At 40.4% G+C, this 17,605-nt stretch overlaps 1 protein-coding gene across 1 annotated transcript; it reads right to left on the reverse strand.

The window, feature by feature from the left end:
- Positions 1 to 7,625: 7,625 nt before the first annotated feature.
- On the reverse strand, positions 7,626 to 9,440 carry TIGD2 (tigger transposable element derived 2). Its single transcript, XM_029609464.1, has one exon. The coding sequence runs from the start codon at positions 9,438 to 9,440 to the stop codon at positions 7,626 to 7,628; it is 1,815 nt and encodes a 604-aa protein (XP_029465324.1).
- Positions 9,441 to 17,605: the final 8,165 nt, after the last annotated feature.

Here is a 17,605-nt window from a genome sequence, read left to right on the forward strand (position 1 = left end):
ATGCCAGAAATATTAAACAAATACTTCTTGATATTCACTAAAGAGGATCCTGGAGAAGGACCATTGCTGGTTAACAAGAACGTAGATTGGAATGGAGTAGACAAAACTCTGTTTACAGAAAATAATCTATGGGAGGAGCTAGGCCATCTGAAAGAAGACAAATCCATGGGTCTGAATGAGATACACCCCAGGATACTGAGAGAGCTCAGAGCTGTGCTGGCAGGTCCATTGAAAGACATATTCATTAGATCCCTGGAAATGGGAGTGGGGCCATGTGATTGGAGAAAAGCAGTAGTGGTCCCACTTCATAAGAGTGGTAGCAGAGAGGAGGCCAGGAACTACAGACCTGTTAGCCTCATCTCAGTGGTGGGAAAATTAATGAATATACCTCTGAAGGAAAGGATAGTGAACTATCTACAATCTGGTGTGTTGCTGGACCTGAGCCAGCATAGATTTGCCATGCGAAGGTCCTGTCAGACACATTTGATTGATTTTTTGATTGGGTGATTAGAGAATTGGATTGAGGAAGAGTGCTTGATGGGATCTGTTTGTATTTCAGCAAATATTTTCAAATGAGAAGCTTGGGAGTGAATGCCAAGGTGGTGGTATGGATTACAAACTGGTTGACCAATAGAAGACAGAGTGTAATGGTAAGTGGAACCTACTCTGAAGAGAAAACTGTGTAAAGTGGAGTGCCAGGGTTCGGTTTGGGACCAGTTCTGTTCAATAACTTTGCGAGCGACATTGTGGAAAGGATAGAAGGTAAAATTTGTCTATATACAGATGATACTAAGATATGCAATAGGGTTGACATGCCTGAAGGAGTAGAGAGAATGAAAAGGGATTTAAGAAAGCTGGAAGAGTAGTTGAAGATTTGGCAGCTGGGAGTCAATGTCAAGAAGTGCAGTCATGCAACTGTGGTACGGTAATTAAAAAAAACTGTATGTGATGGGGGTGAAAAATTGATGTGCATGGACCAAGAGAGGTTTCTTGGGTAAATAGTTTCTGGAGATCTGAAGATGGCAAAGCAATGTGACAAGATAATAACTAAAGCCAGAAAAATGCTGGGCTGCATAGAAAAAGGAATAACCAGTTAGAAAAAGGAGGTGATAATGTTCTTGTACAGGTCCTTGGTGAGGCCTCACTTGGAGTACGGTGCTCAGTTATGGAGTCCATATCTCAAGAGAGACAAAGTAAGAATAGAAGCAGTCCAGAGATTAGCAACCAAAATGGTGTGGGGTTTGCATGAGAAGACCTTTGAGAAGAGGCTGAAGGATCTGAATATGTATACCCTGGAAGAGAGGAGGTGCAGGGGAGATATGATACAGATGTTCAGATACCTGAAATGTTTTAGTAATGCACAGACAACAAACCTTTTCCATTGGAAAAAAATCAGTAGAGGTAGGGGTCATGAAATGAAACTCCAGGGAGGACAACTCTGAACCAATGTCAGGAAATATTTCTTCATGGAGAGGGTGGAATGCTCTTCCAAAGGAGGTGGTGAAGATAAAACTGTGAAAGAATTCAAAGGGGCATGGGATAAACACTGTGGATCCCTAAAGACTAGAGGTTGGAAATGAAGAAAATAATGCATGGGGGTAACTTGCTGGTGCAGCATTTACTTCCCTTAACCTATAAACCTTCATAGTCTTGATGCAACTCCATCATGGCTCTGCTTCAGCAGCAGGGGGGGAAAGCCGAATTGGATTTGAACAGCAACCAATGAAGGCCCTGACTTTTATGGTCTGGGGAAACAAATAAGTATGGGGTAACTTGCTGATGTAATGGTTTCTATCCTTGATGCAACTCCAACATTGCTCTCTGCCTCAATGGCAAGGCATAAAGGGGAATTAGATTCAAACAGCAACCAACGAGGACCCTGAATTTTACAGTCTTGGAAACTGATAAGCATGGGGGTGACTTGTATGGTGCAGCAGATACTAACATAAGCTTACTTGGCAGACTGGATGGACCATTTGGTCCTTTTCTGCCATCATTTCTATGTTTTGCAAACATTTTTAGCAAAAGAGATTTTTGCAAAACATTTTACACAAAATGCCCACATGTTCACATTTTTGTAAGCATGTAAGCCTTTCACAAAATGTTTCAAGCAAAAGCCCCTTTTGTGAAAAGATTTTTCTATTTAGTATATCAGCCCCTTATCTAAACTGCTAAACAATTCAATAATATCACTTTTCTGTTGAAATGAATTATCTTACCTGCATTGTTCAACTAATTTCTTTATTCAAAAATCAATTGTCTAATTCAAGGAAAAGAAACCATTACAAAATTGCAATATCATAACAGTCAATTAATCCCACAATTCAAATGATTCATACGATTCAGAGGGGTAGATATTCAAAGATCAATATTTAAGAATGTTAGCCGGATAAGAGTTATCCAGATAACTTACAAGGGATATTCAGCAGCATAGCTATGCCCCTGGATATCCTGATGAGATTGCCAGAGAGCCAGATAAGTCTTATCTGGCTAATTGTAGACCTGCTATTGAGCAGATCTAACATCTGTCTAACATAACTGGATACGTTTGAATATCGCTATGTTAGCCAGATAAGTAGCTCCTGCCAAGAATGTCATATTCTGCCCAACACTTATCCATCTAACTACTTAATCAGATAAGTACTTATCCAGCTAAATTGCAGCCACTGAACAGGACTGGATATTCAGCCTCCACCATGTAGCTGAATAAGTCTCTAATTTTCTGGTTAAGTAGCATAGAATATCGACCTCAAAATGTTTTGGTCTGTATATACAATTTATTATTATTTATTTAATAATTTTACAAAAATCTATCAAGATTCCACTTGAATGGCAAGATACAGTGTGAGATATATTTGTCTAGAAAAATGAAAATTACAAAAGAAAATATCAATTCACACATTAACTTCAAGTCCTCGAAAAAAGAGGGGGATTCAAACATATAACCCAAGGAAAATTAATTAACAATCAAAAAAGAAAAGACTAGCTTAAAAGGGGTAGCCACTTACAACAAGATAATTTATTACTGGCCAGTCTATGCGCCATCTATGCAAAAGGAGATGGAACTTAGGTTACTCAAGAAAGCAGTTAATTGAGATGTTGAAAGAAAGCATAAGTAACATCACAATATTTAATCACACATTTATAAGGAAATTTAAGAAACAAAAAAGCCCCAAGTTGAAGAATCTGGGGAGCACTGAGAGGAAAGGATCATCTTGCTGGTAGCTGAAAGGAATCAGTAAGTTTTTGCTTGGGACATTTTCTTTTTTAAAAGTATTGGGGTGAAGTTAACTATTTGGGAATATTGGGGCAGATTTTAAAAGCCCTGCTCACGTTAATCCGCCTGGATTTATGCAAGCAGGGCCCTGTGCGCCGGCGTGCCTATTTTGCATAGGCCGCCGGCGCGCACAGAGCCCCGGGATGCGCGTAGGTCCCAGGGTTTTTTGAAGGGGGCATGTTGGGGGGCGGGGCCGGGCGACGCGGCGTTTAAGGGGCGGGGCACGACATTTCGGGGGCGGCGATGTGGGCGTGGTTTTGGCCTGGGGGCATTCCGGGGGCATGGCCGCGGCCTCCGGAACAGCCCCCGGGACCGGACCACGGAGCGGGGCAGCTGGCCGACATGCGCAAAGTTACGCCTGCTGAAAGCAGGCGTAACTTTGCCAACAAAGGTAAGGGGGGGGTGCAAAATAAAGTTCCCTCCGAGGCCGCTCCGAAATCAGAGCGGCCTCGGAGGGAACAGGCAGCGTGTGCTGGGCTCGGCACACGCAGGTTGCACAAATGTGCACCCCCTTGCACGCGCCGACCCCCGATTTTATAAGATACGCGCGGCTACATGCGTATCTTATAAAATCCAGCGTACTTTTGTTCGCGCCTGCTGCGTGAACAAATGTACGCGCTCGCGCAAGTTTTTAAAATCTGCCCCATTATTTAGTGTTGTTGTGAGTTTGTGCTTTAATAGTCAGTAAGGCAGCGAATAAAAAGAAGTTAGACTGTTTGTATTTTTAAATAGTCAGTCAGTAAAGCAGCTAGAAAGCAGTAGTTAGTGTGTTTATTTTTAATAGTCTGTAAGGCAGCTAGTAAGCAGAAGTTAGAGTGTTTGTATATTAAAAACAAAACAACAACAAATAAAAAAAGAAAAAAATAGCCAGATGCTAGAAATAAGCTAGGAGCAGTATATACCTAAGTAAAAAGGTTGAAAAGTTCAGTTCAGTTACTCACCTTGGAAAGGTGTTAATGTAGTGTGATTTGGTTTGATTAGGTACCAACATTTGTTAATCAAGAGAGCAGTGAGTCATTCTGGCTCACTAACTGAAGTTAGTGGGCATGAGGATCGCCTGGTAACATGCCTACCTGGTGCGAAGTGGCGGACCTCACTTGTCACCTAAATAGGATTTTAGACAGTGCTGGGGAGGAGCCGGCTGTCATAGTACATGTGGGCACCAACAACATAGGAAAATGTGGGAGGGAGGTTCTGGAAGCCAAATTTAGGCTTTTAGGTAGAAACAAATCCAGAACCTCCAGGGTAGCATTCTCTGAAATGCTCCCTGTTCCACATGCAGGTCCCCAGAGGCAGGCAGAGCTTTGGAGTCTCAATGTGTGGATGAGATTTTGGTGCAAGGAAGAGGGATTCAATTTTGCAAGGAACTGGGAAACCTTTTGGGGAAGGGGGAGTCTCTTCCGAAGGGATGGGATCTACCTTAACCAGGGTGGAACCAGACTGCTGGTGCTAACTTTTAAAAAGGAGATAGAGCAGCTTTTAAACTAGAACAAAGGGGAAAGCCGACAGTCGCTCAGCGGCACATGGTTCGATGAGAGAGGTATCTTCAAAGGATACTAATGATGCATTAGAATTAGGGCATCCCGATAGTGAGGTTCCAATAATAAGAAAAGTAGTCAAAGTGCCTGTAAATAAAAACTCACCTGAGCTAAAAAATTCTAATTTATCCCTATCAATTAAAAAGCAGAATGAAAATATAAACAAAAACCAAACTTTGAAATGTTTGTATGCTAATGCCAGGAGTCTAAGAAGTAAGATGGGAGAATTAGAATGTATAGAAGTGAATGATGACATTGACTTAATTGGCATCTCAGAGACATGGTGGAAAGAAGACAACCAATGGGACAGTGCTATACCGGGGTACAAACTGTATCGAAATGACAGAGAGGAGAACCCGGGAGACAGTGTAGCGCTTTATGCCTGGGATGGCATAGAGTCCAACAGGATAAACATGCTGCATGAGACTAAATGAACAATTGAATCTTTATGGGTAGAAATTCCTTGTGTATCGGGGAAGACTATAGTGATAGGAGTATACTACCATCCACCTGGTCAAGATGGTGAGACAGACAGTGAAATGCTAAGAGAAATTAGGGAAGCTAACCAAATTGGTAGTGTGGTAATAATGGGAGATTTCAATTACCCCAATATTGACTGGGTAAATGTATCATCGGAACATGCTAGAGATATAAAGTTCCTGGATGGAATAAATGTCATTTTTATGGAGCAATTGGTTCAGGAACTGACAAGAGAGGGAGCAATTTTAGATCTAATTCTCAGTGGAGTACAGGATTTGGTGAGAGAGATAACAGTGGTGGGGCCACTTGGCAATAGTGATCATAATATGATCAAATTTGAATGAATGACTGGAAGGGGGACAGTAAGCAAATCCACGCCTCTAGTACTAAACTTTCAAAAGGGAAACTTTGATAAAATGAGAAAAATAGTTAGAAAAAAGCTGAAAGGAGCAGCTACAAAGGTAAAAAGTGTACAAGAGGCGTGGTCATTCTTAAAAAATACCATCCTAGAAGCACAGTCCAGATGTATTCTACACATTAAGAAAGGTGGAAAGAAGGTAAAATGATTACCGCCATGGTTAAAAGGGGAGGTAAAAGAAGCTATTTTAGCCAAAAGATCTTCATTCAAAAATTGGAAGAAGGATCCAACAGAAAAAAATGGGATAATGCATAAGTGTTGGCAAGTTAAATGTAAGACATTGATAAGGCAGGCTAAGAGAGAATTTGAAAAGAAGTTGGCCACAGAGGCAAAAATTCACAGTAAAAACTTTTTAAGCAGAAAGCCTGTGAGAGAGTCAGTTAGACCGTTAGATGATTGAGGGGTTGAAGGGGCACTTAGAGAAGATAAGGCCATCACAGAAAGATTAAATTATGTTTTTGCTTCGGTATTTACTGAAGAGGATATTGGGGAGGAACCCGTACCGGAGAAGGTTTTAATGGGTACTGATTCAGATGGACTGAACCAAATCACGGTGAACCTAGAAGATGTGGTAGGCCCGATTGACAAAGTGAAGAGTAGTAAATCACCTGGACCAGATGGAATACACCCCAGGGTTCTGAAGGAACTAAAAAATGAAATTTCAGACCTATTAGTAAACATTTGTAACCTATCATTAAAATCATCCATTGTACTTGAAGAATGGAGGATAGCTAATATAACCCCAGTATTTAAAAAGGTCTCCAGGGGTGATCCGGGAAACTACAGACCGGTTAGGCTGACTTCAGTGCTAGGAAAAATAGTGTAAAGTTTTCTAAATATCAAAATCACAGAACATATAGAAAGACAGGGGCAGAATTTAAAAGCCCTACGTGCATAAATCCAGCTGGGGTTACGTGCGCTGAGCGTTTTTTGGATAGGCCCGGCAACGTGTGCAAGACCCGGATGCGCGTATGTCCCGGGGCTTGAAAAAAGGGGTGGGGCATAGGGCAGCCTGCACAACCTACGCCTGCCCAGAGGCAGGCACAACTTGCAAAACAAAGGTTTGGGGGGGTTTAGGTAGGACTGGGGGTGGGTTAAGTAGGAGAAGGGAGGGGAAGGTGGGGGGGGGGGGGGGGGGCGGGAGGGAATAGGGAAAGCCATCGGGGCTCCCCTAGGGCTCGGCGTGCCCAAGGTGCACAAGTGTGCACCCCCTTGCACACGCCGACGCCGGATTTTATAACATGCACGCAGCTGCAGTTGCATGTTATAAAATAGTGCGTATTTTTATGTGTGCTGGGTTGCGTGACAAATCTACGCCCATGCGTAGGTATTAAAATCTGCCCCACAATGTTTAATGGAACAAAGTCAGCATGGCTTTACCCAAGGCAAGTCTTGCCTCACAAATCTGCTTCACTTTTTTGAAGGAGATAATAAACATGTGGATAAAGGTGAACCGGTAGATGTAGTATACTTGGATTTTCAGAAGGCATTTGACAAAGTTCCTCATGAGAGGCTTCTAGGAAAAATAAAAAGACATGGGATAGGTGGTGATGTCCTTTCGTGGATTACAAACTGGCTAAAAGACAGGAAACAGAGAGTAGGATTAAATGGACAATTTTCTCAGTGGGCAGTGGAGTGCCTCAAGGATCTGTATTGGGACCCTTACTTTTCAATATACAGTGATACCTCGGTTCTCGAACATAATTCGTTCCAGGAGGACGGTCGAGAACCAAATTGTTCGAGAACCGAAGCAATGAAACCCAATAGGCCTAATTTGTATATAATACAGTATGTAGAAAAACATGAGTCTCAACAAGAAATAAAAGTGTACAGTATGTATTAAAAAAAATAAAATAAAATGTACTGTAAAGTACAGTAAATTGTGTTTCATTTACTGTACCTGTACCAACCTTTATTGTCTTGAAGGGGAGTCCTCTTCAATAAAAACAGAGGGTAACTGCTCTTCGGGTGTTTCTGTTCTCTGTATCTTTTGCTGAGGAGAATCAGAATCTTTCTCTGCAGTTGCTTGTCTGATTTCTTTACGGAAGAATTTTTCAATTTTTTGCTGTTTTTTTCTCCTTTCAGAAATTTTGCGGAAAGTGGACATAACATTGTCATTAAAAATGTTAACTGCTCTATTTGCTACCACTTTATCAGGGTGATGTTGTTCAACAAAGTTTGCGATTTCTGTCCATTTTGCACACATTTCATGAATAAGGCCACTAGAAATATCCTCCACTCTCTCCTCTTCTTCAGAAGAAATTTCTTCCACCATATCCTTCTGCTGCTGTTGTTGTAGGTGCATCAGTTCCTCGGTGGTTAACTCAGCAGCGTGACCTTCCACAAGTTCGTTGATGTCATCTTGTTGAATGTCAAGGCCCATGGTCTTTCCTATGGCCACAATATCATCAACCACAGCAACATCTTCATCAACGACAGGAGCTGACTCAGCTTCTAAACCCTCACTGTCCCTTTCGGGCCATAGTTTTCGCCATGCCGCATACAATGTGCGATGAGTGACATTACTCCAAGCAGTGTCAATCAAGTTTACACAATTTAGGATGTTGAAGTGTTCTTTCCAAAATTCCCTCAGAGTTAGCTGTGTGTCATTTGTCACTTCAAAGCACTTCCGGAAGAGGGCCTTTGTGTACAATTTCTTGAAATTGGATATGACCTGTTGGTCCATGGGTTGCAGAATAGGGGTTGTATTGGGGGGTAAGAATTTTACTTTGATGAAGCTATAGTCATCAACTAGATCTTCCTCTAAAGCTGAGGGGTGAGCAGGAGCATTGTCCATCACTAATAGACATTTTAAAGGCAATTTCTTTTCTGCCAGGTATTCCTTCACTCGAGGTGCAAAAACTTCACGCACCCACTCTGTAAAGAATTGTCTGGTAACCCAAGCTTTGGTGTTAGACCGCCACATCACAGCCAATTTACTCTTCATTACATTGTGCCTTTTGAATGGCCTGGGATTGTCTGAATGGTAGACAAGCAAGGGTTTTACCTTGCAATCACCACTTGCATTTGCACAAAACAAAAGAGTAAGCCTATCTTTCATAGGCTTGTGCCCTGGTAGCGCTTTCTCCTCTTTGGTTATGTAGGTGTTGGCTGGCATTTTTTTCCAGAATAATCCGGTCTCATCGCAGTTGAACACCTGCTCAGGAACAAACCCTTCTGCCTTGACATAGTCACTAAATTCTTTAATGAAGTTATTAGCAGCCTCCTGGTTTGCACTAGCTGCTTCCCCATGCCTAGTGACGCGATGTATGCCACTTCTATGTCTGAAATTCTCAAACCAACCTCTGCTGGCTTTAAACGTGAAAGCACCTTCACCTTCACCACTTGTACCAGGTGTTTCTTTGTTCAGATCACTGAATATTTGTAGTGCTTTCTCACAAATAACGACCTCATTGATGCTGTCACCTGCTAACTCTTTTTCTTTAATGAAAATAAGGAGCAGCTTCTCCATTTCCTCCATTATCTGAGGCCTTTGCTTAGTTATCAGCGTTACACCTTTGGCAACATTGGCAGCCTTTATAACAGCTTTATTCTTAAGGAAAGTAGAGATGGTTGATTTTGGCATGCCATACTCAGCAGACAGATCCGAAACACGTGTGCCCTGTTCATATTTGGCAATGATTTCTTTCTTCAGCTCAATAGTTGTTCTCACAGCTTTCCGCTTACCTTTGTCTGCATTACCACTTCTGGCTTTCTTTGGACCCATGTCTAAGGGTTAAATTCAGTGTAAAGCGTGACTCTCTCCACAAAGCGTGACTCTCTCCACAAAGCGTGACTCTCTCTCTGCACTCACACTGATGACGCAAGCAAGGCGCGCTGGGCCGAATGAACGCCATTCGGCTCAACTCGGCTCATCTCGGAAGTTCGAGTTCCAAATATTTGTTCGGATTCCAAGACAAAAGTTTCTCGAATCTCCTGGTCGAATACCGATTTGGTCGAAAGTCAAGGCGTTCGAGAACCGAGGTATCACTGTATTTATAAATGATCTGGAAAGAAATACAATGAGTGAGGTAATCAAATTTGCAGATGATACAAAATTGTTCAGAGTAGTTAAATCACAAGCAGATTGTGAAAAATTGCAGGAAGACCTTGTGAGACTGGAAAATTGGGCATCTAAATGGCAGATGAAATTTAATGTGGATAAGTGCAAGGTGATGCATATAGGGAAAAATAACCCATGCTATAGTTACACAATGTTAGGTTCTATATTAGGTGCTACCACCCAAGAAAGAGATCTAGGCATCATAGTGGATAACACATTGAAATTGTCAGTTCAGTGTGCTGCGGCAGTCAAAAAAGCAAACAGAATGTTGGGAATTATTAGAATGGGATTGGTGAATAAAACGGAAAATGTCATAATACCTCTGTATCGCTCCATGGTGAGACAGCACCTTGAATACTGTGTACAATTCTGGTCACTGCATCTCAAAAAAGATATAGTTGTGATGGAGAAGGTACAGAGAAGGCAAAAAAGTAGATTAGACATCAAGAGATGTCTGATTAGAAGTTTTATTGACATCTCCATCAATAAAATTTATAATCAGACATCTCTGGCGTCTAATCTACTTTGTTGCCCTCACGGCTTTCTTAGATAGCCTACCCTCCTGCTTTGAAGGTACAGAGAAGGGCAACCAAAATGATAAGGGGAATGGAACAGCTTCCCTATGAGGAAAGACTAAAGAGGTTAGGACTTTTCAGCTTGGAGAAGAGATGGCTGAGGGAGGATATGATAGATGTGTTTAAAATCATGGAAAGTCTAGAACAGGTAGATGTGAATCAGTTATTTACTCTTTTAGATAATATAAAGACTAGGGGACACTCCATGATGTTAGCATGTGGCACATTTAAAACTAATCGGAGAAAGTTCTTTTTCACTAAACGCACAATTAAACTCTGGAATTTGTAGCCAGAGGATGTGGTTAGTGCAGTTAGGGGCGGATTTTAAAAGGCCCGCGTGTGCCGGTGCGCCTATTTTGCATAGGCCGCCGGCACGCGTAAAGCCCCGGGACGCGCGTAATTCCTGGGGCTTTCGAAAAGGGGCGGGAGGGGGCGTGCCCGGGGGTGTTCCCGAAATGACGCGGCGTTTCAAGGGCAGGCCCGGGGGCCTGGCGCCGGCCCGGGGGCATGGTCAAGGCCTCCGGACCAGCCCTCGGGACTGGAGGACGGAGCGGGGCTGCTGGCGACGCGCGCAAAGGTGAGGGGGGGTTAGATAGGGCCGGGGGGGTGGGTTAGGTAGGGGAAGGGAGGGGAAGGTGAGGGGAGGGTGAAGAAAAGTTCCCTCTGAGGCCGCTCCAAAATCGGAGCAGCCTCGGAGGGAACATGCAGCTCGCTCTGGGCTCGACGCATGCAGGTTGCACAAATGTGCACCCCCTTGTACACGCCGACCCCAGATTTTATAAGATATGCGTGGCTACGCGCGTATCTTATAAAATCCAGCGTACTTTTGTTCGCGCCTGGTGCGCGAACAAAAGTACGCACTCGCGTATTTTTTTTAAATCTGCCCCTTAGTGTAGTTGTGTTTAAAAAAGGATTGGATAAGTTCTTGGAGGAGAAGTCCATTTCCTGCTATTAATTAAGTTGACTTAGAAAATAGCCACTGCTATTACTAGCAACAGTAACATGGAATAGACCGAGGGGCAGATTTTAAAAAGTTGCGCGAGTGCGTACTTTTGTTCGCGCAGCAGGTGCGAACAAATGTACACCTGATTTTATAAGATACGCGCGTCGCCACGCGTATCTTATAAAATCTGGGGTCGGCGCACGCAAGGCTGCGCAAAATCGGCAGCCTGCGCGCGCCGAGCCGCGCAGCCTGCCTCCGTTCCCTACAAAGCCGCTCCGATTTCGGAGCGGCCTCGGAGGGAACTTTCCTTCGCCCGCCCCCCACCTTCCCCTCCCTTCCCCTACCTAACCCACCCCCCCGGCCCTATCTAACCCCCCCCTTACCTTTGTCAGCAAAGTTTGCGCGCGTCGGCCAGCAGCCCCGCTGTGTCCTCCGGTCCCGGGGGCTGGTCCGGAGGCAACCACGCCGCCCCCGAAACGCCGCGTCAGTAGGCCCCACCCCCGACATGCCCCCTTACAAAAGCCCCGGGACTTACGAGCGTCCCGGGGCTTTACGCGCGCCGGCGGCCTATGCAAAATAGGCGCGCCGGCGCGCGCGGGCCTTTGAAAATCCGCCCCTTAGTTTTTGGGTACTTGCCAGGTTCTTATGGCCTAGATTGGCCACTGTTGGAAACAGGATGTTGGGCTTGATGGACCCTTGGTCTGACCCAGTATGGCTTATTTTATGTTCTTATGTTCTCCTCTTCTGTGTTTGTCTGGCAAAATCAGGAAAATCCTTACTTTTATATTTAGGATAAATTCTATACGATCTCGAAAGTACATCTTGAGAATCCAATCTCTATCAGATTCTAATAAAAAGGAAACAATTAAAGTAGCTGGAGTAACAATGTTTCCTTCAGATGTTTCCAAAATCATAGTAGGATTCAAAGTATCAGGTTTTATAGGTGAAAGTACCTCCATATTATTTCTGTACATACAATTTATATCAAAAATAATCACATTACTTAAACAATATCTATAGCAAATAATAAACTGATCCAAAAATAATTCCTAAACTTGTAAATCTCAGAATATTTTGAATTAATCTAAGTAACATATGGAATATAAAGGTTCCTTCATGTCACAAACATTTTAGTAGCTTGATTTTCACATTATTTTATAATAATAGTATGATCTAGTCTCCAATTTTATTTTTGTATTTCACAGATGATACCCAAAATCAATGACAAACCATAAATTAAATATTACATTAAATTCCATTAATAGGTGTCATAGATCATTTGCTTGTACCGTCATTTGTACTCTATCTGACCCATGCAGATAAATTATTTGTTATTAACTAGCATTTTAAAGATGTCCATTTATCTTCATTCATTTATAAAGGATTGTTTTTTGTTATTATTCATTTCACATGCTTTTCTCTCATTGTTTTTATAACCTCATTTCATGCATTGGATGGTCTGCTTTTAACAACGGCCCACACATGTTTTAAGTAGACTTCAGTCACACAGAGAAATCTTTTATATCCATGGAGTATCTACATACAGAATATCTCCTATATTTACAAACAAAAATTGTGTTTGGTAAAGTCATGCTTCCAGTTCATTATCAGGTCTGCTGCCAATATAAGAGAGTCAATCCTTCAGATCTTTCCTCATCAGAAAGTAAAAGGAGGAGCCTAAGGTACAATCATCTGATCGTCATATGTGAGCACTGGTCGATGCTAATTCAGTTTTTGCTTTCTAATGTATGATATGGTTTAAAAGTGGTCATAAATCTAATATCACCAGTTTCTATTTATCAATTATAATCTTTGAATGGGCATCTTTAAATTATGCAGGTTGCATGCAAACCTATAGATAATTTGTAATCATGAGCCTTCAGGTGAATTTTCACATGTTGCTTGTTGGCCCCTTCCCTTTGTAGCCCTGGTAGAAGTATGCACACTGTGAAACAGCACACAATTTTTACCCATGGAGAGGACAATTTTCATCCAATGATTTTATCTGGGTGACTGCATATTTACTGGAGTTAAATCATTTGAAAATGTTCCTCCCTTTGCAGAATTCATAAATTGACCCTCTCCATTTTATAAATTACTTTTTGTATGTCTTCTTTTTCATAACCTCTATTTGTATATCTAGTTTGAAAATCCATCACTATTTTTTTTTTTTTATAATACATTTTTTTCCCCGAGAATTAAATCACATCGGGTAGCTAACAACTGGAGACACAAAAGATTTTTCTTTTTTTTTTGGTGGGTTTACAAAACAGCATGCTGTGAATCATATCATCTTCTCTGTACAAGGTGACATCAAGAAAATCAATCAGTTAGGAATGATACTATGTATGCAAATGCAAATTAAATTCCTTATTCTCCTGTCCCCTTGTTAATTATTGTAACATTATCCTCACCTGTCCAGATAAAGATAATGTCATCAATGTGTTATTTCAACCTTATTCTAATATGCATTCTCAGGGGACTTTTTTGTTTATCTAACATTAATTGAATCTTCTACTAATTCATAAATTATTCTTTAGCTATAACACTGAGCAAGACCATTAAGTTACTACTGTACTTGCCACATAGTTCGGGTTGAGCTTTATTGTAAATATTTATTTTCTTTATTGGTCACTGGAGAAAGGCAATGCTAAACCAAGGCAAATATTTTCAGTTTAATATTCATAATCTGATATGTATTTTTTCACAGCCATTTAGATAAAAGTGAATTTTCAAAACTCTAATCCTGGCAGGTTTGGCACTTTATATGTTTGCTTGAAATGTTGCCTGATGCATCATTAAAGTAGTTATTTGGCTTATATTCCTTTTTCTGGGCTTTTCTCTGACCCCTATAGTCTTTTCGCACTATCTACTTCAGCTTTAAAGTCAACAGCTGTGGCCACACATTTGGCAGGTTATTAACAATTGGTCCAGATGCCAGATGCCTAAATAGATTTTGTTTAGAACCAGCCTCTGGGTTTATGATTGTTGCCTTCCCTGACTAGTTTCTTGGCAGGTGTTTTGGCTGAATCTATAATTGGCTGTTTAGGCTACAGTATCTTGTTGTTCATTCCACTGTTGGCTTCCGAAGACTGCTCCTATAGGCCTGCTTCTGAATTTAAAGTAGTTGCCTTGCCTACCTTCCATTAGTGTTTTTCTTTGGTTTATCCTTTATCTGTGAGGACGTTGTTTATATGACAATGTGTGAACATGACATTGAACAAATTATTTCCTAGATGCATGCTCAAAATCCAAATAAGCAAAATTAATTAAATAAATAAAGGCCCAGTGCTTGTTTGATATGAAAACTAATCAGTGCTTCTATCCCTAGATACTCTTGATTTCGGAAGAAATTGAATGATTTTTTTTTTGTTTTGTTTGGTAATCTAAAATGATCAATCTGCTTGATGATAGAGTAGCTTTCACACAAATGCTGGGGAACAAATAATCTACTAGGATACTTGGTATGATGAATCACTGAAAAGGTTTTTCCTTCTTAAATATGTTTTGTTTTTTTAACATTTCAGATTCTATAGTATTAATATTTATATCCCAGATCTGAAGTGCACTGAGAATACTTAAAAACAGTGGATGTCCTGATCTCAGAGTTTGTCAAATAGATATAGAAAAAGTTGTGAGAAGAAACATTTGGCCTTCGATAACCATTATTTTTTACTTTCTAGAGTAGGAAATATTAGTCAACTAGAATTCATTAACAATTAGAAAAATAATTTTGAGAATAGTGAGATGCCTCTCAAATGATAAGAACATAAGAAATTGCCATAATGGGTCAGATCAAGGATCCATGAAGCCCAACATTCTACAAGTACCTGGCAAGGATAAAAACACTAAGTAGATCCCATGCTTCTGATGCCAGTAATAGCAGTGGCTATTCTCTAAGGCAACTTGATTAATTGCAGTTAATGGACTTCTCCTCCAAGAACTTATCTAACCACATCCTCTGGCAACAAATTCCAGAGCTTAATTGTACGTTCAGTGAAAAATAATTTTCTTCAATTAGTTTTAAATGTGCTACTTGCTAACAACAAGGAATGCCCCGTGGTCCTATTATCCGAAAAAGAAAATAATGGATTCACATTTACCCATTCTAGATCTTTCATGATTTTAAAGATTTCTATCATATCCCCCCCCCCCCCCCCGCTCAGCTGTCTCTTCTGTGATTCTTTCTATAAATGAAGCAAACTAGTTAGAGCTAAAAATATAAGGAAGAGAAGATCTTAATGAGACAACAATTTTATTTATATGGGTTTTTATGATTAGATACTGTAGGGCTAAGTCAATATGCAAAGTTCATGTAGAGACTGAACAGAGTAATGGCACAAGGATGGATACAAACATAATAACAATACTGTGATTTGAGAGACTGCTAGAATAACCTTGTTTTTTTCATAGTATACATAATATTTTAAAGTGTGTACAATGTCATATTCTATTATCATCACCTGAACAGTATCCATTCACCAGCAAATTGCATAATGAATCTGGTTAGAATAGCTATAACATGGGCTTTACTCACCCTTCAACATTCACATACAATAAACCATAAATACACCATTATGGGTCATAAAAAGCTGCAGCTTTATTTGCAAACTAACCTGAGCCAAGCTATAATACAAACATTTAACCTAAACTCCAACTCCACCCCTGACCATACCCAGTGCCTGGGTGTCCCTCCCACCATGACCCAACAGCAAACTACCTTCAACCCCACCTGGGGCTTTAGGATCTCTCTGGAAGACCCCCACCATAAATGGTAACCCCAAACACTATGCTTCAATATCAGAGGCCCAACAACAGAGTGCACCACATTGCACACACTGCTTCAGATGTAACAGCCCCTCCAAGTCGCTCATCCATTTAGTTTATTCTGATTTGATAGGACACATGTTCAATAGGATCATGGTGATTAACAATTATAATAAAATTAAATATTATAAATATAAATAAAATTATATAAATTACTTAAAATAAAATAAACATCACTCACATAACATAAAGAATAAAAGAATACATTATAAAATCAATAGTCACCCGTTAAGAAAAAGTCTCTAGATTAGTTAAAAGCTTGTGTAAAAAGCCTCTTCACTACCTTATGAATGAATGAATTTATTAATCGCCTCACACTAAAAAGGCCGAAGCGATGTAGAAGATAAAACATACATAAAATAATAATTTACATAAAAAATTAAATGATGACAAAAAACATAATAACATTGTTCTAACAAATACAGTAAATAAGTCTTGAAACAGTTTAATTATTATGGAATCATCTATATCAAATGCCTGATCATCTAGATAGCCTGTTGAAAGAAAAAAAAAAGTATGGTCATTAACTTCTATTTGAATATCATGTAGCAGTAAGTTCAACAACATTTTACCTTGGTATGCAAAGGCAAAGCTTCTTGTACAGTCCAATTTAATCTTTGAAGGAATAACTAAAACATCTTAACAATCTTGAAGGTTGCTATTGATGCATTAAATTGTACAAGTTTTGAGGCTAATCTCTATGAAACACCTTAAAATAAAATTTTAAAATTAAAGTTCCATGACTCTGGAAGCTATACAGCTTACAGCAGTATAACAATAATCCAAATGGCAATGACTCAGATTCCCACCCTAAAGATATGAGAGTTCCTTCAACAAAGCTAGGGTGGGTGTATTACATTTGGTGCAGGTGATTTGCTACTTTTCAGTTTGTCAATCTGGTCTACTATATCTTTCCGTTTCACTGCGATTTGTTTAGTTCATCTGAACCATTACGCTTGAAAACCGTCTTCAGAACGGGTATCTCCCCAACATCCTCATTAGTAAACACGAAAACAAAGAATTTATGTAATCTTTCTGCAATGGCATTATCTTCCCTAAGTGCCCCTTTAACCCCTCAATCATCTAACGGTCCAACTGATTCCCTCTCAGACTTTCTGCTTCAGATATATTTTAAAAGGGTTTTATAATGAGTTTTTGTCTTTATGACCAATTTCTTTTCAAACTCTCTTTTAGCCTGTCTTATTAATGTTTTACATTTAACTTGCAATTAGATGAATCCTTCTTCCAATTTTTGAAGGAAGTTCTTTTGGCTTAAATAGCTTCTATCACCTGGACTTTTAACCATGCTACCAATCATTTGGCCTTCATTCCACTGTTCATAGTGCATGGAATACATCTGGACTGCGCTTCTAAGTGCATTTTTAAACAATGCTCACACCTGTTATACACTCAGCCTTTGTAGTGACATCTCTCAGTTTTTTTCTATTTTCCTCATTTTATCAAAGTTTCCTTTTGAAATTTTA

The sequence above is a fragment of the Rhinatrema bivittatum genome, chromosome 1, assembly GCF_901001135.1.
Source record: "Rhinatrema bivittatum chromosome 1, aRhiBiv1.1, whole genome shotgun sequence".
Classification (NCBI taxonomy): Eukaryota; Metazoa; Chordata; class Amphibia; order Gymnophiona; family Rhinatrematidae; genus Rhinatrema; species Rhinatrema bivittatum.